The 17,569-nt window shown below is 38.3% G+C and overlaps 1 protein-coding gene across 18 annotated transcripts in view; it reads left to right on the top strand.

Moving 5' to 3' along the window:
- The window catches only part of DMD (dystrophin), a 2,111,713-nt gene that overhangs the window by 1,036,404 nt on the left and 1,057,740 nt on the right, over window positions 1-17,569 (top strand). For all 18 annotated transcript variants that reach the window (XM_053892047.1, XM_053892050.1, XM_053892044.1 and 15 more), the window contains one exon: window positions 6,049-6,196. In XM_053892047.1, coding sequence (XP_053748022.1) covers window positions 6,049-6,196 — 148 coding nt within the window. The remainder of the gene's footprint in view (window positions 1-6,048; window positions 6,197-17,569) is intronic.

Genomic DNA, 17,569 nt, shown 5'->3' on the forward strand with positions numbered 1-17,569 from the left:
TCACAAAGAGATCCAAATGGCCAGTAAACACAGAAGGAATTTGCCAGCCCCGCTAGAAGTCAGAGCTTGCAAATTAAAACTAAAATATCGCCGTGTATGACCCGGATGGTTGAGACTTGAGAGGCTGGCAGTCCCACTTGCTGGTGAGAACGTGGAGCCCTGGGAGTTCTCATACACTTGCTCTTGGACTGTAAATTGCAAAGGGGAGTGTAAACTTTCACATGCTACTATGCTAGGAGTGAAAACCATCTGGTAGTATTTTGTCGCATTAAAGATGTACATAACCTGTGGCTCATCAGTTTCAGTCCTAGGTATATACTCCACAGAAATGCTTGTGCACACTTTCCAGGAGATAGGTACAGGAATGTCCATAGCAGCATTATAATAGCTTCAAACCAGAAACACCTAAATATGTATTAACAGTTTTAAAAAGCATGCAGAAGAATATTATACAACAATGAATAAAGAAATATTTTTGATTAATTACATTTAAACATTTTTAACAAAAATCTTGAAAGTATAACTTTGTGGGGAGAAAAGGGGAAAAAGTATAATATTGAGCAAATAAACCCTCATATGAAATAATACATATTATATGGTTGCATTTATAAATTTTCAAAAGCATATACAACCCAAAACTCCAGTGTTAAGGAGGCTTATTTAAATTTCAAAGCTCTAAGGGAATGATTTAAGTTAATGAAGGACATTAAATTGTGGAGGTAGCAGGGAGTAGTGATTGAGGCAGTTCAAGAGGGTTTCTGGCTACTGGAGGGGCACCTGGGTGGCTCAGTCAGTTAAGTGTCTGACTGTCTGTTTTGGATCAGGTCAAGATCTCACAGTTTTGTGAGTTCCAGAGCCCCACATTGGGCTCTGTGCTGAACGTGCAGAGCCTGCTTGGGATTCTCTCTCTCTCTCTCTCTCTCTCTCTCTCTCTCTCTCTCTCTCCTTCCCTCCCCCCCCCAGGGTGTCTCTCTCTCAAAATAAACAAATAAACTTAAAAATGTTTATCTTGGGGCGCCTGGGTGGCTCAGTCGGTTAAGCGTCCGACTTCAGCTCAGGTCATGATCTCGCCGTCCATGAGTTCGAGCCCCGTGTCGGGCTCTGTGCTGACCGCTCAGAGCCTGGAGCCTGCTTCGGATTCTGTGTCTCCCTCTCTCTCTGACCCTCCCCCGTTCATGCTCTGTCTCTCTCTGTCTCAAAAATAAATAAACGTTAAAAAAAATTTAAAAATGTTTATCTTAAAGATGGGTTCTGACTACTGGAAATTTGTTTTTAATTTCTTGGCTTTGGTGATGGCAACATGGGATTATATGTATCCTTCTCTATATTGTTTCACAATAAAAGGTGTTTCAAAAATACGTATAGTGTGGTTCGGGTCAGACATGGGAAACCATGGAATCTATGCTAGAGTCGTGATTCAGCTTCCATGAACTGGATAATGAATTACCCCCACCAAAGAGACACTGGCATGTCTTGGAATTTATATTGGTGATTTGCTTTGCATTTGAAAATCTAAGCCAAACAGAGGCAGAATAATTAGACCCACAACTACTACAACTGTTTGTCGAACACTGCCAGGCACTGTTCTGAGAAATTTAAATACATTCCTTCATTTCACCCTCACAATTAACCTTTGGGAAAAAGTAGGAACTACTTTTATACTTACTTTTCAGCGAGGTCCCTGACTTGTCCAAGGCCACACAGTAAATTGTGAAGCCAGAATTCCAGCCTCGGCAGTGTGACCACCGTGCTCTGTTTGCTTGAGGAGGTGAGATCATGGGTCCAGGTACAAGCATGTATCCAGCGAGTGTTTGCAGTGAGACAGACACTCAGGAAGCTGGAGTAGGGTCTAATTATGCACGAATGGACCTGGGTCCAGTATATTAACAAATAGGCATGAGAGGACGTACTTCAGCCTAGAAATCTTGGGCATTGTCTTAGGAGAGAAAAATAAAAGGGGTATCAGCGGGGTAGGGCAAGTTAGAGCCGTGGGAGCGCTCCTCAGAGTAAGTCAGGTTCTGTAGCAAAAGAAAAACAACCCTAAGTGCTAGCATTCTTAGGTTTTACTACATAATTGTATTACTGGGAAAGCGGCGGGGCGGGGGGGTGGTGGGGTGGTAGTTGGGGACGAGTAAGGTACCATGATTTGGGACAAAGAACTAATTTAACTTTATTTATCAACACCTACAGTTTGAACCATGAGACGTTAGTGGAGGTACCTCCTACTCACCTCATCAAAGATGAAATATGTAGGAAGAAACAATCAACAGCCTAATGCTGAGTTAGCAGACCCAAGTACGAAGCCACAATGGATGTGTCAGAAGGCGACTAGGATATTATTTATTTAAATCTATTTCATAGAATTGAGCACCACCTTAATGACCTGAAAGTGTTAAAGTAGGTCCCAAAGTACCTAAATTACTCCCTAAATGTAATTTATGCTCGAGAATAATCTGACTAACTTGATTTAGAACAGCAGGAAATAAGTTATGCTGCACATAAATGAAGCAGCAGTGTAATTTTAAATACTGCTTGCATAGTGAATGAGAAGTTTAATATTTGCAAAATTTTAAAATCACTTGATTTATTATCCATATGTTTATACTGACATTTCTGTCCTTTTTTTAGTTGGTTTTACATTTCCTCTTACTGCCAGGGGAAAAAAAAAACAACCAAATCCCCCCCCCCAACTAATAATGTAGAGGGTAAAACTTATATTTATTTTCCTGAATGGTATTTTTAATATCTCTCTGTGTTTCTAGTTGTCGCTGCCTTTTTCCTCCATCCTGGGCAGTCCGATAAGAGCCTAGTGACTGATTAGAGATGAAATTTATAAATGTAACATTGTAAAGCTAGAACAATTTATATATATTCATTGAGAATTTTCCTCGGTGGGTAAGAGTGTAAGTTTAAAAGCAGTCATGGTAAAAAATGAAATTTTACATAGTAAATTCAAGAATAGATTTAGACTTTGCTGTTAACAACACATATTAAAATGCTGAAAAGTATATTTTAAAATTTTATGCAATGCTTGAAATGGAGTTTAAAATATTATTACTCGCATTAAATGCCGTCACGTGTAAAGTGCATGCTTTTATTCTTTAATATTTTGTTTGAATAGACGTACTCATTTTTTAACATTAATTTTAACAATAAAATTAAATCAACTTTACAGTTTTCAAAGTTTTAGCGTGTGCAGGCCATAATGAATACTCTAGATTTAGATGTTTGCAAAGTGACAGTGTTAGTAGTTCAAACCAAGTCTTTTAATCCAAAAGTTTGGATTGCAGAAGTTGGGGGGAAAGGGAGAGAGGGGGAAAGAGGGCGTTTCAAGAATAAGGTACTGATGTACAAAGGCATACAGGCCTGAGGCAGCAGCAGGGCCTGGGGAACCACAGAGAGCCCTGTGTGGCTGACAAGTCCATCCTGTCTCATTTTTTGTGGGTCTGGAACAAGGCTGTAAGACTATGAGCAGGGGCCCACAGCCCGTTTCCCTTTTCTTCCTACCTCTGGCTTTGCCTTGCAGAGCCAGGAGTACTGTGATCATTAGGATCTATGGGCCCTTAGGGTTTTCTTCTTTTGAGAATCTTGGAGGAAAGATGATCTCTGGAAAGGAACAGGGCTTGGAAGGGGAGGAGGCTTTGCGGAACCTAGTAGAAGGTGGTCGTCTCCAGCGCGGTGATGGGTGGAGGGACACCTCTGTGAAGCAGCCTAGAATGAAAAGTTGGTATTTAGAGGACACGTGGGAGAACAGCCACCTGCCGGTAGCTGAAAAGAGTCGGCAAGAGGCTGATTTTGGTGGCGGGGTAGGGGGAAGCAAAGCAAAGTAGGAGGGAGACCAATGGCTGCTATAGAGGTAGAATGGTAAATTGTGACCAAATGTCAACTCCTGTGTGCTCTGGTTACTTCCGCCTGTTTCTCGGGCTCTGGTAGTGGGAAGAGTGTTGCAGGCGGTAGTCGTTAGCGTGTGAACCTGCTTTTTGAAATACTTGGAAGTTACTGCACTTTTCTGAGTATCAAAGTATGAAGTGCATGTTGTAGAAACACTTAACAACATGGAAAACTATACGGTGAAAGTCAAAATCAACTATAGTCTCACCAAGATGGGACAGTACCAACTATGCCTCATGGCTTTTTAGATTCTCTTTTAACCACAACTTTGACTGTAGTGATGTGTCTAGAAGACGGATGCAGTGTACAATTTTCTGTTAAAGGAAATAAATGCCTATGGTGTATCCTTAAGTCATTTATTGTGTATTAGATAGAGCCAAAAATATAAGAAAACAAAATAATGATTAAACATGCAAAATATTTCCAACGTCATTTTGAGGTTGATGGATATACCATATTTGAGCAACTCTAGAAAGCCCTTAATTATGAAAGGCAGAATTCATTCCTTTAAACTAGCTAGAGTTACAGATTACCCCTTTTGGCTGCCATTGGCTGACTTTTTTAATGCTAACAAGATACTGTTTTAGATATTTTTAACGTAAGAAATAGAGTTCATCATTAAATGTGGTATCTGATAAAATGCAATGTAGCTGTAGATGCGTTATTAAATATTTGGAAGACAATAAAGAAGATAAAAAGAAACAAAAATCCTACAACTATCTCTTTGAATTATTCAACTGGTAAGGCTTCATCCTGAAAAAAGGAAATCCCACGAAAGAAACTGGAAGACCGTGACGGGCATGATGGAAGCCAGGGAGATCCGAGTTAGAATCCCCTTTCTGGCATCTTACTCTGTTTACTTTTTGGCAGGCTGCGCAGCCTCTTACTTTTCTCTGGTAGAAAATGGGAACAATAATTGTTGCAGTGCAGGGGTGCTGCAGGAATCCAAGAATAACTAAAAACTCAGAGCCCGCTGCCTGGCTTATAATAACGGTTAAGAAATCTTAATTCCGTTCTCTTCCCAATAAAAATAAGAGGGAGTTGGGGTATTATCTCAGTTCTAAAATAATTTATAGTTCCTAAATGGAGGTACAGACCTGAAAAGATGTTGAGATATTCAAAATTATAACCCATTGAAACTTTAAGAGCAGACTTCCTAGAACTTCTACAGGCTTATTGCACTCTGAGGCAGCCCCACAGCCAAGAACCTTCAGGATGGTTTTGGTTTCATGACAGCAAATACCTGTTTGGACAGGCCCCAGGAGACCCACTAGTTCATAAGCCCCATAAGACTTTAAAACTTACTTTGCAGAGTATTTTTCACCTTGACTGTACATTAGGATAGTTGGGGTGCTTTTAAAAATATGAATATCAGGATCCCACCTGAAAAGATACTGATGGTTCTGATGTGCAACTGTCTTAGGATAAACATACAGCCCTGACTCATTTCTGCCTCAGTCACTTCTGTGACTGGAACATGACCAAATACTTCCTTCTTAATATTCTTTTCTCGTGGGATAATAACACAATACCTTACACTAAGTTCTTTCACCATTCCAGGTGAAAATGTTAGCAGATGCAATAAAACAACATTAAAGGAAGACGACACTCATCACCTGGTTTAGATGAGTCTATGAGTTAGCTGGTTGCTTATATCTGATCTGACGGTGTAAGTTACATCTGTCATCTTGGATGCTTGAGGACCTTAATGAATAAACTCTTTCAGATCAGAAGTAATACCAAATTTGTAGGCTTCATGAGATAATTTGATTTTGACTCAAAACATATGTTGACATTGACCCTCTTTCTATCTTTGAAATACTTATTAGATGCTAATATACTTTTTAAATTCCTGGAACTTTTTTTTTTTAAATTAAATATGCTAATAGGGAAGAAAATGTTAATACTCCATAATTGTTGTTTTTAGCTTTGTTTCAGTCAAGAAATGTGTTTGATTTTGAAGGGACAATTTATAGCCTTTTATTTTAATTCATCCTTTTTATTCAGTATCATTTACCTCTGTTAATTGAAACTGAAATCTACAAATGTGAGAACCGATCAAAATAATATCCTTGCCAGTGTAGCAAGACATACATGCTATGTCCATATAATTGGTATAATCTATTTATTTTACTTGATCCATATTTTTGCCTCTAGGCGATTTGACAGATCTGTGGAAAAGTGGCGGCGGTTTCATTATGATATGAAGATACTCAATCAATGGCTAACAGAAGCTGAACAGTTTCTCAAAAAGACACAAATTCCTGAGAATTGGGAACATGCCAAATACAAATGGTGTCTTAAGGTAAGGTTTTGAGACCTCTTTTTTCAAACTGTCTTTATCTTCACCACAATATCACAACTTTTTAGCTGCTTTAAGCTCAGGCTGTGAAGGATGACGGCAATTTACAATTCCTGACTTTTGTTGTGATCACTACACCTACAGAGGATCATTGTAATGACCATGTTGGGAGACTGTGCTGTGGACTACTTGTCTCAAGGTGAGAGTTAGCCTAGGTATAACTGGCTTATCTGATGAACTGCAAAGTATAATTGAACCTGTGATATAGGGAAGCATCTTGCAGCAGGGTGTCCTGTGGCTGTGGGGTAGTTTGTGTTTTTGCCTTATGTTGAATCCTGTCCAGGAGGAGAAACTGTGGTAGACTTAGCAATAATGTAGTTCTGGAAATATCCATCATGATAAAAGTGTGGTTCTGTTTCCCTAGAGACAATTGTGGTGATGTAGCAATATTTGTATATATTCTATTGACAAAATGCCTTCTGAGATAGTCCAGAGGCCAAAACAATGCAGAGTTAATTGGTGGTACTTATTGACTTTTTTATGGCTTATGTTAATGGAAACGCAACATATGGATTATAACCAGCGTATAGTTTATTTTCAAGTTGCTGTGTCTTTTGAGTGTGCAAATAAAGATAAATTAGATTTTGGAGGTTATAACTTAGGTTATAAAATATATAGTTTAGGTACAAGATATACTGAGTTTATTACACCAAGTCTTAAGTACTTTTTGCAACTTTTTTAGCTCAAATTGTTCACGTACCAATTTTCAGTCAAGCAGATTTGAATTGTGGCTGGATTCATAAAAGCAGTATCATATTCAAACTTACAGTTCTCTATTCTCAAATAGTTTTTTTGCCTGGCAAAAATACCTTTTGATATTAATAAAGTAAGCTTGCAAGCACTTACTCATATGTAGGCAATGTAAACATATGGCGTGAATAATTTTAAAATCTTTTGTAATTATATGTATATCAAACTTGTATATACATCAGCATTGGCACTGGAGATAGAAGAAACGCACGGCTTTCCAATCTGCCATCATACAGAAAATACATTTTGTAATAGCACTTAAGTAAACTTTGGGCTCCTGCAGCATCCCTAGGTCTCTAAAATATGTGTCACAAAGGTGCCATTGAGGAGATGTTAAACTTCTTGCCATTGCCAGAGATACCCTATACAAGTCGTTATATATTTTAATCTGGTTTTATTATTTAAAAATATATACACTCACTATAAAAAATAAAGCAATGCGCAAGTGTGTGTATACTTCCATTCTACTCCTCAGGGAGTGGTTGTTTGGATATGGATTTTGGTACATATTTCAGGTCAGCATCTTTGGGGAAGCCCCCTCTGAGATGGCGATTAGCATACGGAAGGCTGATTAGGGAGTGCTTTTGGAAATCGAGAAATTGGTTTACAATGTGCCTTGGGATAATTTTCTTCATGTTTCTTGTTCTTGAGGCCTCTTAAGCTTCTTGGCAAATATGGGTTTTTAATGTTCCTCAAATGTGGAATTTTTAAGGCGTTAGTTTGAAGGTTCGGTTCCTTTTTATTTTCGGTCTTTTTTCCTGTGTAATTCATTTTACATGATTTATATTGTCAAATTGACCATCGAATCTTTTGCTATGCCTAATCTGTGGTTAATCCCATCTAGTGTAGCTTTTCAACCCCAGACATTATTGTTTTGTGTGATTCAACACATTGTCAAAGTATGATTTGGGTCTTGTAACATCTTTCATGTCTCTACTCAACTTATCACTCTTTCCTCTACCTTTTTGAAAATGTGGAATACAATTATAACAACTGTTAAAATGTCCTTGTCTTGTAATTGTATCATCTGTGTCTATTTTGGGTTGATTTCAATTAATTTTTCTCTTCATTATGGGTGTTATTTCCCTGCTTCTTTGGATGACTGGTAATTTTCACTGGATGCCAGATGTGAATTTTAACTTGTTGAGTGCTTCATATTTTTGCGCAGATAAAGATTCTCGACCTTTGTTCTGGGACACAGTTAGTTTTTTGGCAACAATTTGATCTTTTGAGCACCTCTCTTTGAGACTTTGTGAGTTTTGAGCAGAGCAGCCTAAGTCCAGTGACCCACTACTGAGACAAAACCCTTCTGAGTACGGTCTCTGATGCCCTGTGAATGATGAAGTTTTCTACTGTGGCTGGCAGGAACAGGCACTATTCCAGCCATTTGTGAGGTCTGGTGACTGTTACTTTAATCTTTTTGTGTAGCTCTCTCCCTAGTCATGTGTAGTTTCCTCACATGTGCCAGCTGATCAGGATTCAGCTGTAGACTGGAAAGGAACTCTCTAGGTCTCCAGTGTTCTCTCTCTCGGCATCTGTCTCCTATTTGGTCCTCTGCCCTGTGACCCGTAGCCACCTTGGACTCCAAGGAGTCCCGGCTTCATCTCAGCAACTCAGGGAGCCCTCCTAGCTTTGTGATGGTTTCTTATCCTTTGTCACAGCCTTGATTTCTCTTCAGACAGTAAGCTGGAGCAAATGTAGACTCACGTCATTTGTCTCTAATTTCTCAAAGATCTGTATCTGTCATTGCCTGGTAAATAATGGCTTCACAGCCATCACTTCGTACATTCTGTCCACTTTATCAAGCTTTTAGCCAATAAGTTAAATCTGTTGTCTGTTACTCCAGCTTGGCTAGAAGCTGCTAATTGATGTCATATGATCTTTTAGTACATTTACTTGTATATACTCTTGCAACTGTGTAATGCTGGTAAATGCTTTAAGAGTGTCTTAAGATCCCCAGTTCTTGACAGTGTGGTTTAACTGAAATGTATAAACATCTTTTAAAAACTCTTTCCCTTAACTGGAGGACTTTTTTATTTATTTATTTTATTTTTTTTTCAACGTTTTTAATTTATTTTTGGAACAGAGAGAGACAGAGAGCATGAGCAGGGGAGGGTCAGAGAGAGAGGGAGACACAGAATCCGAAACAGGCTCCAGGCTCTGAGCAGTCAGCCCAGAGCCCGACGCGGGGCTCGAACTCACGGACCGCGAGATCGTGACCTGGCTGAAGTCGGACGCTTAACCGACTGCGCCACCCAGGCGCCCCAAGGAGGACTTTTTTAAAATGACTATTTTATTTAGACTGTTTTTGACTCAATTTCTACATGAAACATGGAAGGGAATTCTGGATGTCCAGGGAAAAGTTCTTTTAGCTAAGAAACTGTGAATGATATTGCAAGTCCTTTAAAAAGTTAAGGTGTTTCCCCCCCTGGTGATAAGAAAGCTCCAAGACCATGCACATGCACATACATGAGATGCCTGGGGTTATCCTTCCATTCTGGTAAGTCTCAGAAAAAGAGTCCAGAAAGACTCTGTAAGGCACCACCATTAGTAGGACACAAAGAAGCTCTGATAATTTCAGCTATCTTGGCCGTAATCGTTGTCAACTGAGGAATAACAATTAGGAGAAAGAGTTTAAATTTTTGCTAAGAAGTTATTTTAGGAAACAGAATGTTGATGGTGCCTGTTAGGAGCAGAGAGATTTGTTGGCATGGACCAGTAATGGTTGCTTTGAGGAAAATCAACCAAGCAGCCCATATACTAAACAGATATGTACAGCGGTACATGGGGATTTAAAGCCTCATATGTAGAAGGTTTAGCAACAGTATCACGTCTAGATATGAAATAAATAAAAAGAATGTACAATGTTGTAAGCGTTTATATATTTCTATCAAACTGCATTTTATTTCACTCATTCACTTAAAAAAAAAAAAAAAGATCAGTGTCCTACTGACTCTTGGTGTTGTCATTCAAAATAAAATGACTGCCAACACCAGAAAGATGGTCTGGTTCTGTGCAACTCAATGATTTTTTTCTCTGTGACAAGTTAATAAAATTAAATATATGAATCCATGTTTCTCAAGATATTCCAAAACTTTCTTTATGCCACCGTAGAAAAATCGCATGTTTTTCATGTAATTACATGTTCTAAAAAATTACATGTTTTTCATGAGAATATATCAATTGTGTTATATGCCACTAAAAACTCACTTGTTAATACATTCACTCGATTACTTGTGCCTCTTCTTCTATATTCATGCCACAAGCAGTAACTGAGTGCACGTGCAAAGTTATATTACCCACAAAAATATTGACATGCCACATTAGGTAGGCTCTGATAAAAGTTTTGAAGATTGGCTAAGAGGTTGGAAGGCACATTCAGAAAGTGTGGGTTCAAATCCTAGCTCCTTTAGCTTAATAGTTGCAGAATCTTAGAAAAGTGTCTTAAGTCTCTCCATGCCTCTGCTGTCTCTTCTCTTAAATAGGAATAGAAGTGCAATCTGCATATGGCACTTAGAATTGCGTTCTCCCCAAAATAATTGCTCATTAAAATGAAAGCTATTATTATAACTTCATAAGTGCTTAGCCTATATCTATAAAAACACAAATGTATTCACTTAATTACTGTCCCCAGACGTCGGAAATGCAGATTGAACAACCTGGCAATTTCACTAAACCTTGTTTTTTTTAATGAATTATGACATTTTCTCAAAGGACAGCTCTTGGATTAGGAATCGAGGAAAATTCTAGTCCAGCCAAGCACATCGTCCTCAGATAGCTGATACTTCTGCCTACTCATTTTAGAGCAAGAAGAAATGTTAATGGGAGTTTTCAAAGGGAGAGCTGAACACCATGAAAGAAAGTTATGAAAATAACACGAACTCCTATAGTAACCGTGAATTGGTGCACCAGGAAGTACCTTGAATGAAAAAGGAAAAATGGAAATCATGATGTGTCCTAACATTTAGCTTTACAGTTTATTCCAGAGTAAAAAGAAGTAAATTTTAAAACATGGACTGTTATTTAATGGGGTTGAAAATTCTTGAGGTTTACAGTAGAAATGATCAAAATCGCCATTAGAGCGGATATTTAAAAAAGTGGAATATTCTTGCTGTTAATGGAAATGGAGGCTGTTTGTTCTTTGGAGCAGTGCTGCTCAGTGGACCATATTTCAGCTCTGGAAAGCAGTCTGCAGTTACTCAATAAATTAAACAGAAAATTTCCACAGGACCCAGCAATTTCACTGCTGGATTTGAAAACATGTGTTCAAACAAAAACTTGTAGATGAATGCTCACAGGAGCACTATTCATAATAGCTAAAAGGTGGGAAAAGAAAAACAAATTCCCATTAACAAATGACTAAATAAAAACTAACAGCACCTTCTAAAGATTGTTGCCATGAGCAAGCAAGAAACCTTGAAATCTTAAGAAATGCCGTTTAAAATCCAGCTTAAGAAGTAAACAGAAGAGGGATTGTTTAGATGAAAGTTTTTAGGCTTTAGAGTGACGAATGTTAAGCAAACATAGGTGTGAAAAACAGCAGCGTGTTATTTTGACACGAATTAACTGCTGTTCTTAGGCAAAGCATCATCTTTTTAAGGTTACGTTAATTAATTTTCTGGTATATCTTTCAATGTTACTGTGTTTTACTCCTCCATAATATATATTACATTGTACATGTAGTATACACACACACACACACACACACACATATATTGCTGTAAAGAAATTCAGTTAAAACTGTTTATTTTGTAACATGATGATACAACTTAATTCACTGTGATTGAGGATACAGTCAGCATGGATTAGATATGCCATGTTGGAATGTTCATGTTCACCATCAAATCTCAAATACTTAGTCTAAACTTACGTCCCAGTTACGCAGAATATACTTTGCCTTTTCTCAAATTGGAAACCTGCATGAAGATAGAAAATTACTTATAAACCGTGTAGTTACAGCATGAGAACATCCCTGTGATCTCTCGGAGGAGACAATAAATGGAGAAAACAGGCTCTGTGTCTTGGAGTTGGGGAGAGAAGGCAAAAAAGAAGAATCTAAGAGGCTAAGTTTAGCTCCTCATCAGCTCTGCCTTACCTTGGCTATTTGTGATGGAGAGAAGAACCGCCAAGTACTTTGTAAAGGACCCAAATCTTACTAAGTTTAGATTCACAGAGCACATTGGACTTAGGTAGCTCCTGCCCAAAAGTTTGAGACAAGTGAGTCTGTGAAAATGCTTTCTTCCTCATAAAGGAAGTACCCAGGGTTTCTAATTCTTCTCAGCCAGTTTGCAGCCCACAAAGGCCTCCAGCAGCAGGTGTCATTATTGAAAGCCATTGGCTTGCCCAGAGAGAGAGCTGAATGGAAGTGCATGGGTCCCTGACACGGTCTCCTATACAGTGAGTTTTGGTATTTTTCTTTGCAAGTACTTTAATACTTAACTGGTAATCTGCTCCCTCCGATGACTTTATAGGAGATAAATGACTCTGAATGCATAGGGATTAAATCAAAGGCTATCTAGAAAAAGGCATATGGTGTAAAAGGCCAAATTGAAGACAAGTATGCTTTCCATACAGTCGGCTTTTACAGGGCTGATTTCACCAGCTGGCTGGTGAGTTGGACGGCTTCTTAATAGCCGCACTGCTGGGCCTCAACTGCTGATAGAAACTTTGATGGAAGAATGACTTGCGTAAAAATTTCTGCCATCTGTTGCCCTTCATTGGGACCCCAATGTTAAGAAATTTATACTATTGCTGGCCTTTATATTTCCCCAGCAGTAATAAAGTTTTGTTTGGGAGTGTCCATTTCTGTGACTAGAGGACACACACTAACATTAAGAAAATCAGCATGAAAATTTACTGCTAAGAGAATCTGTCTCTCGTTGCTTGCTTTAGGATTGCAGCGTTGTAGAAGCACGGGAATATATCTTGAAGCGAACTTTTCAATGTTATTAGCTGGTAGTGGCAGGAGAATTCAGTCTCAATACAGTTAAACAGTTGGGCCCTCGATTCTTACGTAAATATTGTTAGCCTTTTATTGCTGCTTAGAAACTCCTCCACAACTTCTTGGCTCCTATGCGTCTTTTCGGAAGTAGTAAATAACAGATTTATTGGGAGTTTGGCACCGTGCAGAAATTCAGAGAGGGGCTCTAAAGTGTTGCCTATCAAATGTGTCTTTCATAAAATAAGTATATTAAATTAATTGGATAATTCCGATGGCTTGTTCTTGTTGTCCGGCATGGCGTGTTTAAGGAGATGACAGATTGCCACACATTATCGGGAAGAAGCAAGAACCAAAACTATAACTTACTGTAATGACCAGAGCAGTAAAGAACTGCTTAAAATGCATGAAAAACATTCTCAGAGTCAGAAATTATCAAGAGGGTAAGAATCGACAAATAAAAAGTGAAGCATGCTAATTGCAAATTCCAAATTGAAAAAAAAAAAAAACAGCTCACATCAACAGAGAAGCGATGTGAATTTGAAATTATTATTTGATGAAGCATAACATTAATGCTAATATAAGTAATTTTCATGAAGTGCCAAAGTTTGCAATGAGAACGTTCTTCTTGCTGTTTCTTCTCACATAACTTCTTACCCTTTCTTCTAATTCTTGTTCCTATGATTAAATTTGCTTTTCTCTTTGCTTGAGGGTTCTACCCTAGCTTCCAGTTCTCCTGCACTGTGCCCTGTCCCCGCTCCGTCTCAGGATTTTTGTACACTTCCCTTTATTTATATACATCTGTGCTCTAATGATTTTTCTCAGACATGCCTTTGGTCACTTCTCCTGTCTTAAAGAAATCTCTCTCTCTCTCTCTCTCTCCCTCCCTCCCTCCCTCTCTCTCTCACACACACATACACACACGCATGCACACTTTCTTCATAATACTGTCAATTGCTGAAATTGCAATATATGTTTGCATATTTATTATCTATATTTGAAACTAGAATGTAAACCTTGCAGGGACTTTGTCTTTCTTGGTCACAGATAGATACTTGAAACTTAGAAAAATCTCTTCGTATATAGAACATATAACGCTCATATAACGAATAATGAAATAAATGAAAGAATTCTGTATTCATCATATTATTGGGCAGACTATTCCCAAACTTGTCCTTCCTTCCATTTTTGCTCCGTCGCATATCCAAGAACTTCGACCTTATAGTGAGCTGCCCCGTCCTCTTCTTTGAACAGATTCTTTGAGATTTTTTCATATTTGCCGAAAGTTTAACAATATGATGGCTCCATTCTCTTACTCATTGACCATATCATAAATAACTGAATCCACTCAACAAACATTTAGTGTGAGCCTACTGAGTGGAAGGCTTTGCTTGCTGCTAGGGATACGGAGTTGGCAAAGAAACCCATTTCCTTTAGCAAGCTAACAGCCTCATGATTGTAGCATATTAAGGCTAAGGTGGAAACACATGGAACTGTGTAAACACACCAGATAGCCATAAAACTAGCCTAGGGGAAATGGGAGTGCTTTTTTCTACAGGAGTTGTTTGTGTACTCTGGTCCTTTTTGACACTCGTCGGTTACACTTCCATGATTCCCAAACTCAACTGAGAAAACATGACTTGGAGAACCAGGAAAGAGCAGTGTTGTGAAAGGCAGCCCAAGGAAAGAGCTAGCTACGAGGAAGTCATAGAGAGAGTGAGAAAATGTTCTCACGTAAGTTGTGAATTTTGAAAAATGATAAAATTGACAAATTATAGTACAAGAGGCCTGTTCACAGGCGAGATGGTTCAGGATGAACTATTCATCAAGCTGAATAGCAGGTATCTAGTCATAAGAATGGTAAATGTTCCTACTATAGAACCAAATTATAGGTACAAACCAGAGACCAGGATTATTGGCAAACAGCATAATAACAAATTCTAAAAGTCGTCTGTGAGGCTATAATTGACAGAACATTACTGGCAATTAATTTGTACTAAGTCATTCTGATCACTACTGATAGGAAAGATTCAGGGGTATGGGGAAAAGAAAAATAGATACATCAGAGATGAACACATATCTATATAGTAGCACGTTCCCCTTGAAGCTTTGTTGGTTCACCATTTTTTCAGTAGATAATTTTAGTTTCTAACTCTGTCGTCCTTCAAGTTTTCATCCCTTCTTTGTCCAGGTTCAGACTTTCATTTTACTTAGACTCACTGGGGGAATATTTCAGAGACACTGAAACAATGGACGAATATGCTACCATAAACTCCAGGACTTCATGTGGAATATTGAACTGGTTTTTGTTAGAAGTAAATATCTCACCTTTGATATCTCTCAGAGTACTTGCAGTGAAGTGGATTTTAATACAATATATATTACACTTAATATTGGCCCTAGGAATATTAAATTCTTAAGAGCAAACTTGTGGGGCCAAATCCTTCCAGCTACCTGTTTTTGTAAATAAAGTGTTACTGGAACTCAACCACACATTTATTTACAAACCGTCCATGGCTGCTTTGTTGCTCCAAAGGCAGAGTTAAGTAGTTGTAGACACTGCCTGGCCTGTGAAGCTTAAAATATTAACTGTGTAGCTCCTTATAGAAAAAGTTTGCTAACTCTTGCTTTAGGAGATAGAGTATTAAGCTGCCATGAAAATCCGAGCGCCCTTTTTACCTTCTCTTTAAGCATTCTTTGTTACTTGATATCATAGAGAAATGGACTTGGGCCACATTCATAAAACAAATTGAAAGTCATGGTAACGAAAAGAGGTAATCAAAACAGACTTGTTATTTAAGTCAACTGTCAACTCCATGCATTAAGAGAAGGAGTTTGATTGAAAACCAAAAGAGGTTTTAAAGTCACTTAAATAATGTGCGGTGGACTTAGCCATTTTGAAGAGTGTATAGCAGCTTTTACTGAGACTACCACCAGTTCCCTTGGAGCACCTGAGCAGTTTTAGTGGGACAATAAATCAGTAGTCAGCCAAGAGAGTTCTAAAGGTGGTTCTGCCAGAGCCTTTCTCTTACCATATCCATGGTCCTAGCCATAGGTCCTGAGCTTGGATTTTAATACAATATATTTATTTTTTACAATATCTTATTTTTTAAGATTTTTCCAATCTTATTTTTTTTTTCTTGAGGCTTGTAATTAATTTTTTGTGGTAATTGATGAGGTTGGAGTTTATTCATTGTAATGAGAATGCCTGGTCAAAAACAACAAATTACTCCTCCTATGGGGACCCTTTGGAGTCCTGCTGTTCCAAGCTGGATTCTTGGATTTTCCCTTTAGTCCTGTGCACCCCTCCATTTCCTTACTTGTATCTCCTTATTGGCAGAGGCAATTTCTGTTGCTGATCAATGAAGAACTCTAAAGGAAACCTAGTGTCCTCAGAGAAACTCTTCATTTAGCCTGGCTCCTTTTATAAAGAAGTTTGAGTCCCCTTGGAAAGGCTGCAAAACATAACCATTTGCATGTAATGAACAGTTTGCAATACTTTGAGATTGATGCGCAATTTCTCTTTGACAGGAGAGAAACAATTAGGATCAACCGTGGTCGTATATTCCAGAATACCAGTGTTGTTTCCACGCTTTAAGTGTTGTTGGATCATTATATGAGATTCATAATTTTGTCCTGTTGTACCCACTTTTGCATTACCATTCAGTCTTAATTTATTATACACTATTAAAAGTTTTTAGGTAATTTGTTCTTATTGCTACTCAGACATTAAAATGTCTGCAGGCTGTGAAAATGAATAAATTTAATGTGCCAGCCCAGTTCTCCAAATCCTGGCATTACAACTAATAGTACAGGCTTATATTGTATTGTAAATCCTAGTTAACATGGATTTATTTTGAAAATCCCATTTTACTGCTATTTTCAAATAACACATTTTTTCAAACATTTCATCCTTGAATTTCTATTTGTATTTAATAATAAATGTTAATAATATACGGCTTTTGTCTGTGCTTACCAAAGGACCGTCTATGTATTTTTAAATATGATAATGGATTGGTGAAATAACCTTAACTTTAAAACAACGCAATTGTTAAGCTAAGCTGTACCACTTTTTCATTTCTTTTACGGAGGTTTATGAACATTTGTTTAAGTTGTATGTCATAAGGAGCAAACTCTACCAATCCCTACTTCACATTAAATGTGAAAATTTAATCACATGACCAGGGCCATCCCTAGAAAAGTGTTGATATTTCAGAGTCTCCTTGGGATATCATTAAGAACAGAAATTTTGAAGTGGAATTAGAATAACGTTTAGATAAGAGAAGCACAGGGCACCAACCACTCCACAGTGCATGGGGCCTAGGAGACACCACTCAGCTCTCCGACCCGAGAGATGGATTTGCCCATAAGATTTCCTATATTATATTTTATTTTTTTTTAACGTTGATTTATTTTTGGGTCAGAGAGAGACAGAGCATGAACGGGGGAGGGGCAGAGAGAGGGAGACACAGGATCTGAAGCAGGCTCCAGGCTCTGAGCCATCAGCCCAGAGCCCGACGCGGGGCTCGAACTCACGGACCGCGAGATCGTGACCAGAGCCGAAGTCGGACGCTCAACCGACTGAGCCACCCAGGCGCCCCTAGATTTCCTATATTTTAGAGAACCCA

The sequence above is a fragment of the Panthera pardus genome, unplaced genomic scaffold, assembly GCF_024362965.1.
Source record: "Panthera pardus isolate Hobbes unplaced genomic scaffold, ASM2436296v1 HiC_scaffold_27, whole genome shotgun sequence".
Lineage (NCBI taxonomy): Eukaryota > Metazoa > Chordata > Mammalia > Carnivora > Felidae > Panthera > Panthera pardus.